The 10,950-nt window shown below is 42.1% G+C and overlaps 1 protein-coding gene across 1 annotated transcript; it reads left to right on the forward strand.

Annotated features, from left to right (window-relative positions):
• The first annotated feature begins 7,286 nt into the window (after window positions 1-7,286).
• Window positions 7,287-8,453, forward strand: LOC145066987 (uncharacterized). Its single transcript, XM_079014223.1, has 2 exons — window positions 7,287-8,006; window positions 8,379-8,453. The coding sequence occupies exons 1-2, from the start codon at window positions 7,287-7,289 to the stop codon at window positions 8,451-8,453; spliced, it is 795 nt and encodes a 264-aa protein (XP_078870349.1).
• The last annotated feature ends 2,497 nt before the right edge of the window (window positions 8,454-10,950 follow it).

Genomic DNA, 10,950 nt, shown 5'->3' on the forward strand with positions numbered 1-10,950 from the left:
GTCAAGAAACCCTAGATTCATGCAATCTACACCATACAGAAAGAGAGGGCCGGTTTGTTACCTCAAAGTGAAGCTCCTTGCTCCAAAATCTTAGAATGACAACCTCCTTTGGTCCTTCTTCTTGAAACCCTTCTTTTGCTTTGAAAAATCACACCATAAAAGCTCAAGATGGCTCTTCTCTCACTCTCTATGCTCTCTGGTTCGTAGGGATCTCTCAAGGGTGAAAGTGGCCACCAATAAAGGCCATAAGGACCCTTAAATAGGGCACATGCCCAAAGATATAGGGTTTCTATCCACAACGCAGACTCGTCGAGTCCACTCACTGACTCGTCAAGTCCACTCATTAATCCGAGTCATCAATCACGATCCTACTCAGCGAGTCTAGGCATCAACTCATCGAGTCCCTCTTCCTTAATTTAAAATAAATAATTAAAATATGATACTTGGAAATCCGGTGTTGGATTAGTGTCTAAGCCTGTAACTATATTTGGTATGTACTTGACCTAGTTGTGCATGGTCCTTTTGGGTTGCCTTTGCCAAAACAACTTGACAAGGTAATTTAAGGAGAGAGAGAAAGAGAATATTATGGTTTATTAAAATATTATAAGAATAACATATTAAAGGTGAAATCATATTTATTTAATTAGTATTGGTCATAAATTAATTAGGAATTAATTTGTGACTAAAAAAGATTAATTGGATAAAGGGGTATAAACTGTCAAATATATGGTAGTTGAGTTTTGGGCTGGGAAACCTAATGGACTAAGGGGGGAACGAAATTATGATGGGGATCCATCATATTTTCTTCCAAAGGCCCTAATCTAGAAGGTTCCTTGGGCTACTTGGTGATTAAGCTGTCCATTAGGATTTAGACTGAAACCCTAGCAGCCTGCAGTATAAATAAGACCCCTAGGCTATGGAAATCGGCTACACTTGATTCCAAGAGAACCCTAGGGCCGATTTTTAGCATCTCTCACCCTCTCTCATATTTCCTTTCTGCTTGTGGAGTTTGTGAACCATTAGAGGAGTTACAATTGTGACTCTAAGCTCAAGATCAAGAAGATTACAAGGATTTCAAGCTACTTGAAAGAGGTAAAACACTTAGATCTGTTTTTCATAATGTTAATTTCGAATTATATATGATAGATCTAGGATTTCAAGTCTTTTTTGGATTAGTGTCTAAGGCTGTAACTATATTTGGTAAGTACTTGACCCGGTTGTGCATGGTCCTTTTGGTTGCCTTCACCATAGCAACTTGACAAAGTGATTTATATAGAGAGAAGAGATATTATTATTAATGTATTATAAGAATAATATATTAAAGGAATAATAATATTATTTGATTGATATAAGTCATAAATTAATTAAGAATTAATTTGGTGACTTAAAGAGATTAATTGAATGAAGGGGCATAAACTGTCAAATGTGTGATAATTGTGTTTTAGGCTATGAATCCTTATGGATATGGGAAGGGACGATTTTAAGGATATGGATATCCTAGAAATCGCCCAAGGCCTTATCTAGAAGGATCTTTGGATTGCTTTGAGGCTAAGTTATCCAATTAGGGTTTAAGGTAAAACCCTAAGAACTCATAGTATAAATAGACCCTTAGGGTTGGAGAAATCGGCCACTCTATGCATGAGGAAACCCTAGAGCCGATTTCTCACCTCTCTCCCTCTCTCAAATCATCTTTTTGCTAGTAGGTGTTTGTAAGCCATTAGAGGAGTGACAATTGTGACTCTAAGCTCCAAGGAAAAGAAGTTTTCAAGCAAGTAACTCAAGGTATTCTTCTAGATATGATTTCATATGTTATGAATTGTTTGTTTACACTAGATCTATGATTCAAAGTCTTGGATACAAAGCATGTTCAATGAAAGAAACCTAGATCCAAACATTAGGGTTTGCATGTGCACATAGGAAAGTTCTTATGGCTCAAACCTATCAGCGGTATCAGAGCCTTGATTGGTTTCAATTGAATATGATGCTTAACTGCTTTGCTTGCTAAAAATCGTTTTTCTTGGCCTCTGCCTGACCCAACTCGGCGAGTCAGTGTCTAGACTCGGCGAGTTGGCCCTACTCGGCGAGTCCAAAGCTGACTCGGTGAGTCCAAGCGTCAGGAAGAGGTTATTTTGGGATTTTGTTGCTGTTTTGTCTTGGATTTGATACCTAAATCGAATAGGTGATTATAACAATGAAGGCACCATGTAGATTAGCATGATTATTCACACCCACTTTGTGATCCTCGGTATCCCAGTCACAAACAAGAGGGGCATATCGAGATTTAAACATGCCATTGAAAAGTTTAATGAATCTCCAAGACAATCTAGGAATTCTCAATACATTTAAAACTTAAGGGTATGTTTTTCATAGCGAAGAATTGGTGAATCGTCATTCACTTACCTCCAAATTATTTGCATGTTGGATTACGGCATCCCTTTTTTAATATGTAAATAATGTTGTTGGGTCCTAGCCCTAATTTTTCATTTTGGGTGTTTAATTAGGGATTCAATACTAATCAAACTTTGTCCTTTCTATTTGTAGACGTCGAATGAAAACAACACTGCTGCTAACTCATTCACGTTAATGAGTCTTTGTCAAAAAGTGACTTTCGATGGATCGAACTTTAACAAATGGATAAGATACATTCGCACGATCGCGCGATACGAGGACAAGGAGTATGTTCTCGATAAGAAGCTCGAGAAGATCAATCTAGAAACTGCTACTCCCAAATAAATGGCTGTCTTTGAGACACATGAACGTGATGCAACGAAAGTCCATTGCATCATGATAGCCACAATGAACTCCGAATTCCAAAAGTCCTATGAGGACATGTATCCATATGAGATGCATCTAGACTTGATGGAGAGATATCACCAAAGCGCGAGGCAAGAGCGCTATGAGATCATAACAGATATGATCACTGCTAAAATGGGAAGTGGAGAGTCTCTAACCGTGCACTTACAAAAGATGCAAAGGTATGTTGATCGTCTTCGCAAGTTGAATGCCAACTTTGGGGAAGATTTGGCTGTCGACATTGTTCTTCACTCCTTGCCCTCATGCTACAACCAATTTAGGATGACCTACCACATGAATAAGGAAGAGGTCACCCTAAGCAAACTCCAAGGGCTCCCAAGGACTGCTGAGAGAAACCTCAAGGACAAGTCTGTTGCACCAACTCCCAATCCACCCGCTGCTCCTGTTTTGGATATTGGGCAGGGAAGGGGCAAGAAGAGGAAGGCTCCGTCAAAGAACCACCTCAAGGGAAAGTCCCAAGATGGTTCATCTTCTAGTGGGACCAAGGTTGATCCTGCTAAGCCCAACCCTAACCCAAAGGAGGCAGAGTGCCATCATTGCCACAAAATAGGGCATTGGAGGAGAAGTTGCCCATAATATCTGCAAGCCATCAAGGATGGAAAGATCAAGCCATCTTTTGCAGGTATATACACAATTAAATCTAATGATTCATCGTATGTTATTTCTTGGGTTCTTGATACAGGGTGTGGTTATCACATTTGTTCTGATTTGCAGGGACTAGGAAGAAATAGGGATGTGGAGCTTGGAAGAATAAATCTAATCATGGGGAACAAAAGATCGTCGCCTGTTACCAAGACTGGAGTGTATTCGTTAGTGCTTAGTAATGGATTGAATTTAGATTTAAATAATTGTTGCTACTCGCCAGATATGGCAAGAAACATCATTTCTTTTCATGGTTTATTTAGAAAAGGATTTAGATATTCGTTTAATAATGAGAATGGTTTGATTTATGCTTATCTAAATGGTGTTTTATATTTTGAAGCAATGCCTTGTAATGAAATTTATGAAACTGTTATGGTTGTAGATAACCTAGGAAATGATGTGTTGTGTATGGATTCTTCCAATAGTATGGATAAAACATCTTTGTGGCATTGTTGTCTTGGACATGTCAACAAGAAGCGCATAGCCCAACTCCAAAAGGATGGAGTGTTGGAGTCATTCGACCTTAGGGAAGATGACACATGCGAATCTTGTTTACTTGGAAAGATGACCAAGTCACCCTTCACTGGCACGTGTGAGAGGGGTGAGGGTTTATTGGATCTCATACATACCGATGTATGTGGGCCCTTTAGATTCACCACAAAGGATGGGAACCGCTTCTACGTGACTTTCACCGATGATTATAGTAGATATGGGTATATTTACTTAATCAAGCATAAGTCAGAAACGTTTGAAAAGTTCAAAGAATTGAAGCATGAAGTGGAGAATCAATTGGCCAGGAAAATCAAGATGCTTCGATCCGATCGAGGAGGAGAGTACCTAAGTCTTGAATTCCATGACTATCTCAAGGAATACAGAATAGTTTCGCAATTGACGCCACCTAGGACACCACAAATGAATGGTGTGGCAGAAAGACGTAATCGAACCTTGTTAGACATGGTCCGTTCTATGATGAGTCGTGCTTCACTACCTATCTCATTCTGGGGGTATGCCTTAGAGACTGCCGCCCATATCCTTAACCGAGTCCCTACAAAGAAGGTTGCCAAAACACCTCACGAGATGTGGACAGGGAAAGCTCCCTCATTGTCACATATCAAGGTTTGGGGCTGTGAGGTTTTCATAAAACGAGAGACTCATGACAAGCTCGAACCTCGTAGTGAGCGATGTATTTTCATCGACTACCCACAGAAATCCTTTGGATATCTCTTCTATAGACCGAGTGACAATGTCGTCTTCGTTGTGAGGATAGGGGTTTTCTGAGAGCGAGAACTCATAAGCCAAGGAGACAGTGGGAGGCAAATCGATCTTGATGAGATTCAAGAGTCGAGTGAGGAAGGAACCTCGACCGCTGGCGCTCAACCCGAGGAGAAAACTCCAGTTGAATCGATTGACCAATCCTTACCTGTTAGACCTTCCGAAAAAGTTAGAGTTCAACCCCAGTTGTATGGTTTTCGTATTACTACCGAAGGGGACACGTATATTAGTGACAGTACACTAGTAAATCTAGATGAACCTAACAGCTATAAGGAAGCCATGGCAGGCCCGGAGTCTGCTAAATGGAAAGAGGCAATGGACAACGAGATTCAGTCCATGTATGACAACCAAGTTTGGAATTTGGTTGACAATGTGCCCGGACGTAAGCCGGTTGGGTGCAAATGGATCTTCAAGAAGAAGAACGACGTGGATGGGAATGTGCACAAGTATAAGGCGCGATTGGTGGCGAAGGGCTTTACTCAAACTCCTGGAGTTGACTATGATGAGACCTTCTCACCAGTTGCCAAGATAAAATCTATTAGAGTGATGCTAGCCATTGCTGCATTTCATGATTATGAGATATGGCAGATGGTTGTCAAGACCGCTTTCCTTAATGGGAAGTTGGCTGAGGATGTTTACATGGCTCAGCCAGAAGGTTTTGTCGGTACAAAGCATCCCAATAAAGTGTGCAAGCTTGAGAGGTCCATTTATGGACTTAATCAAGCATCTCGCAGATGGAATCTTTGCTTTGATGAGAAAGTTAAAGAGTTTGGATTTGTACGAAGCGATGAAGAATCGTGTGTATATGTCAAAGCCAGTGGGAGTATAGTTAGCTTTCTCGTTTTGTATGTCGATGACATACTACTCATGGGAAACGACATCCCGACTCTACAGGAGGTTAAGTCCTTGTAACGCCCCGGGTTTTCTCGGTATGTTTGGTTATTTTAATTTAATTATCCTTGTAACCTTGGGTTAATTTATTTAACCAATGTCTGATTTCTTATGTTATTGGACTCTTTTGATCATCTTGTAAACTCCTTTTATTGAAGTCCATGGGCTATGGGCCTATTTGCAAAGTCCATCTAGTTAATAGTACTTAATGTGTAAATTGAATCATTTGGAACACACACAAGGAAAACACTCTAAACCCTCCCTCTCTCTCAAAAATCGTCTCTCTCTCTCTCTCTCTCTCTCTCTCTCTTTGGGATCAAGAGCAGCCAAGGGGCTGTTTGGAGCTTAATTCTTGTTCATTTCCAGCCTTGATTTGTATTGGTATGAACCTCCTTATCCTTTCTTACAACTTGATTCATAACCTTGTTCTAGTTTTATGATTTCATATTCACCTCTTCTCCTTCTTATTTTATTTGTAATTGTATTTTATACATCATCTCAAGATCCTATCTTCACCCCATATATGGTGGATGATGGATCTAGGGGATTACATGTGGAAAAAGATCATGGAAACCCTAAAAGGGAGAATGATGATTTTATGTGCTTATGTTTATTTCCATGTTGATTATTATTACATCCTTGTGGCTAAATGAAATCCTAATGATCCCTAACCCTTTTTAGTACCACCATTATCATGGGGACTGAATTGGGATGATGAACACATCTTAAAATGTGTTTCAAAAGGGGAAGGATGGATAAGCCAAAAAGGAATCACGGGTGGCTACGATTCTGTTTTCCATCAGATCTGTAGTCATTTGGGTGTCACAAGTTGGTATCAGAGCCACAGTTTGAGGGAACTAGGCATTCTTGTGGATGTTCTAGACTCAAATTTGAGGCTCTATAAGAGTTTATTTTCTTTTTAAAATATTTTTCAAACCTTCTAAAGACTAGTAGTGGAAGATGTCGCGGTGTACCAGCCAGCCAGCCAAGTAAGCCTTATTTCTTATGTTAAATGTTTATGTTAAATTGTTGACTATGAATTTGATTCTACTAGCCTTAAAATATTAGGTTACACACTTAGTTAGTGTTAACATGTGAGAGAGTTGTAAAATTAACGGCTAGAGCGAACTGGAAATTTTGAAACTAGACGCGAATGCGAAATTGGAACTTGTGTGGAAGGTAGTAGAAGGGCCCCTACTATTTGAAACATCGGTGCCGGTTATTGAACGAAGACAAAGTGAGGGCCATGTCTTGGGCCCAATTTGTGGAGAGGTTCGAGGCACAATATGTGCCTAAGGTGGAGCAGCAGCGGATGCAGCAAGAGTTCTTGGCCTTACAGCAGACTACCGAATCCGTTAGTGACCTGAACGCCAAGTTCTTGGAGATGCTATCTTTTTTCCCCTCGTTTGCTGGGAACGAGGCCTGGTTAGTCAGCCCGTACACGACCATCCTACGTATCGAGATTCGGGAATTTGTTAGCATGCAGGAGTTCTCGACTTTATCTGCGATCATGAATGTAGCGAGGAGGAGGGAAATCGAGTTGCGGACCCAGTCCAAGAGGAAGGCCAATGACACCTCTTCCAAGACATCCAGAGATGCCTAGAAAACGCAAAAGCAGGGTAGTAAGTCAAGGTATGAGTATAGGACGTCTTCAGGGAGAGAAAAATATGTTGATATGCTACAACTGCAAAAAGCCAGGGCATCATTGGAAGAATTGTAGGGATCCCCCTGCGAGTGCAGTACCTCATATTACTTCTGCAGTTCCCGTCTGCTATCACTGCAACGAGACGGGACACAAGAAGCCTGAATGCCTGAAGTTGAAGACTGGTAAAGGAGACAGGGGTAGAAATCCTACAATTGCATCATCCTCTAAGGGAACCACTATGGTGACACGAGGTCGTGCTCACCAGATGACTGTGGAGGAGCCGGTGATTACAACGACAGTGGCAGACACTTATTTGCTAGATTCCAAGCCCGATGTTGTTATGTTTGATAGCGGTGCTACCCATTCTTTTGTATCTCACACGTTTATTAATCGTTTGGGGCGTAGTATCGGAAAATTGGCTCACCCAATGGTTGTCGATGTTGTCGACAACCGCACTATTTATGTCACCGATGTTTATCGGGGTTACACTCTCGAGTTTTCTGGAGTTGAATTCCCCATTGATCTTATCCCTATTGCGATGCGAGAGCTCTGCGTTATCGTAAGCATGGATTGGCTTGATGCGTTTGATGCGGAAATCCACAGTCGTAAGAAGCAAGTTTGTGTTCGAAACCCTAGAGGTGGAGAACTTATTATTCAGGGGGACATTCCCCGCCTGGCTATGGCTTCTTGCTCTTCTGCTATAGCACTAGACGACGTTCCTATCATTTCCGACTTCAGCGATGTCTTTCCGGAGGAACTCCCTGGCTTGCCACCTATTCGGCAAGTGGAGTTTCACATTGATTTGGTGCCAGGTGCGACTCCAGTAGCGAAATCTTCTTACCACTTGGCACCACCTGAAATGAAAGAGCTCCAAGATCAACTTCAAGAACTAAGTGATAAAGGGTTTATACGGCTAAGCTGCTCGCCTTGGGGTGCTCATATTCTCTTTGTGAAGAAGAAAGATGGATCCCAACGAATGTGTATTGATTATAGGGAGCTAAACAAGCGCACGATAAAGAATAGGTACCCGTTGCCACGTATTGACGATCTTTTCGATCAGCTTCAGGGAGCATCTTGGTTTTCTAAGATTGATTTACGTTACGGTTACCATCAGATGCGGGTTCGTGAAGAAGACATTGAGAAAACAGCATTCCGTACTCACCCTCTGACATTGAGAAAACGGTATTAAGGTCGATCAAGCCAAGGTTAATGCGGTTAAACAATGGAAGATTCCAAAGACACCTTCTGAAATTCGCAGTTTCTTGGGTTTAGCCGGTTATTACCGGAGGTTCATTGAAAATTTCTCTAAAATCGCCTTACCACTCACCCAATTGACCGAGAAATCAATGAATTTCGTTTGGGGCCCGGAGCAGCAGCTGGCGTTTGATGAGCTAAGGAAACGATTGTGTGATGCTCCGATTTTGGCCTTACCTGATGTGGTTGAAAATATGGTGGTTTACTGTGATGCATCGCTTCAGGGTCTTGGTGTCGTGTTAATGCAACGAGATAGGGTGATAGCCTATGCCTCCTGATAGCTGAAACCCCACGAACGAAACTACCCCACTCATGATTTGGAGCTTGGGGCTGTTGTTTTCGCTCTTAAAATTTGGAGACACTATCTCTATGGAGTGAAGTTTATCATATACACTGACCATAAGAGTCTGAAATATTTGTTCGAGCAGCGGGATTTGAACATGAGGCAGATCCGATGGTTGGATGTTGTAAAAGATTATGATTGTGAAATTCACTACCACCCCGGTAAAGCTAATGTGGTAGCTGATGCTTTCAGTCGTAAACAATCTGCCGAACCGATTCGAGCTAAGTGTCTCTGGATCACGATGATGTCGTCTTTGTTAGATCTAATCCGGGACGCCCAAAAGACGGCAATACTGGAGGAAAACATCAGGCGTGAGAAGATTGGGAAAGAGTTGCCTAAGATGGAACGAGACGGGCGGGGTTTGCTGACTCGCTACGGTAGGGTTTGGGTTCCATATACCGGGGGAAATCGGAAAACCCTAATGGATGAGTCTCATAAGTCAAAATTTTCTATCCATCCTGGTGCTACTAAAATGTATCAGGACCTTCATGAGGCTTACTGGTGGCATGGAATGAAGAATGATGTGGCTTAATTTGTGGAAGAATGTATGACCTGTCGGAAGGTCAAGGCGGAACACCAAAAACCGCATGGGAAGTTGCTACCATTGGAGATTCCTGAATGGAAATGGGAGCATCTAACCATGGACTTCATTACAAAACTTCCTAGAACTGCCCGAGGATCCGATACGATATGGGTGATTGTTGATCGTTTGACTAAGAGTGCTCACTTTCTGGCTATAAAGGACAGCTCATCAGCGGAGAAATTAGCTGAGATCTTTGTTCGGGAGATTGTCTCATTACATGGGGTGCCCGTTTCTATCGTCTCCGATCGAGACACCCGATTTACCTCTCGGTTCTGTAGGAAGTTTCAAGAGGAATTGGGCATACAATTACATTTTAGTACCGCCTTCCATCCGCAGACAGACGGGTAGAGTGAGCGGACGATTCAGACCTTGGAGGGCATGCTTAGGGCATGTGCGATTGATTTTGGGGGTAGTTGGGATGACCATCTACATTTAGCTAAGTTTTCTTATAACAATAGCTATCACTCGAGCATTAAAATGCCTCCATATGAAGCCTTGTACGGGAGGAAGTGTAGGACGCCCGTTTGTTGGGGCGAGGTTGGGTAGAGGGTACTTGGGAGTACCGATATCGTGCTACGGACTACGGAGAAAATCCAAGTGATTCGGGATCATTTGGTCACAGCGAGCAGTCGTCAGAAAAGTTATGCCGACAAAAGATGCTCCAATCTTGAGTTCCAGGTGGGAGATTATGTGTTGCTTAAAGTCTCCCCCTGGAAAGGTGTGATTCGATTTCGGAAGCGGGGAAACCTCGGACCTCGATTCATTGGACCCTACAAGGTCATAGCTCGTGTGGGGAAGGTGGCTTACCGTTTACAGCTTCCTGACGAGCTTATTCTAATTCATAATACGTTCCACGTGTCTCAGTTACGAAAATGCGTTGTTGATGAGACCGCTGTGATACCACTGGAGGACATACAAATTGACGAGCGTCTCAATTATGTTGAGAAACCAATCGCTATTTTAGAACGAAAGACGAAAGCTCTCCGCAACAAGACTATAAACCTGGTTAAGGTGCAGTGGCAACATAGGAAGGGTTCGGAATGGACTTGGGAACCGGAATGCGAGATTCGGGCTTATTATCCGGATCTGTTTCTAGGTGTTGACTTCGAGGACGAAGTCCGTTCTTAGTGGGGGAGAGTTGTAACGCCCCGGGTTTTCTCGGTATGTTTGGTTATTTTAATTTAATTATCCTTGTAACCTTGGGTTAATTTATTTAACCAATGTCTGATTTCTTATGTTATTGGACTCTTTTAATCATCTTGTAAACTCTTTTTATTGAAGTCCATGGGCTATGGGCCTATTTGCAAAGTCCATCTAGTTAATAGTACTTAATGTGTAAATTGAATCATTTGGAACACACACAAGGAAAACACTCTAAACCCTCCCTTTCTCTCAAAAATCGTCTCTCTCTCTCTCTCTCTCTCTCTCTCTCTCTCTCTTTGGGATCAAGAGCAGCCAAGGGGCTGTTTGGAGCTTAATTCTTGTTCATTTCCAGCCTTGATTTGT

This window comes from Lactuca serriola, chromosome 1 (genome assembly GCF_051521515.1).
Source record: "Lactuca serriola cultivar US96UC23 chromosome 1, Lser_US96UC23_V15, whole genome shotgun sequence".
Classification (NCBI taxonomy): domain Eukaryota; kingdom Viridiplantae; phylum Streptophyta; class Magnoliopsida; order Asterales; family Asteraceae; genus Lactuca; species Lactuca serriola.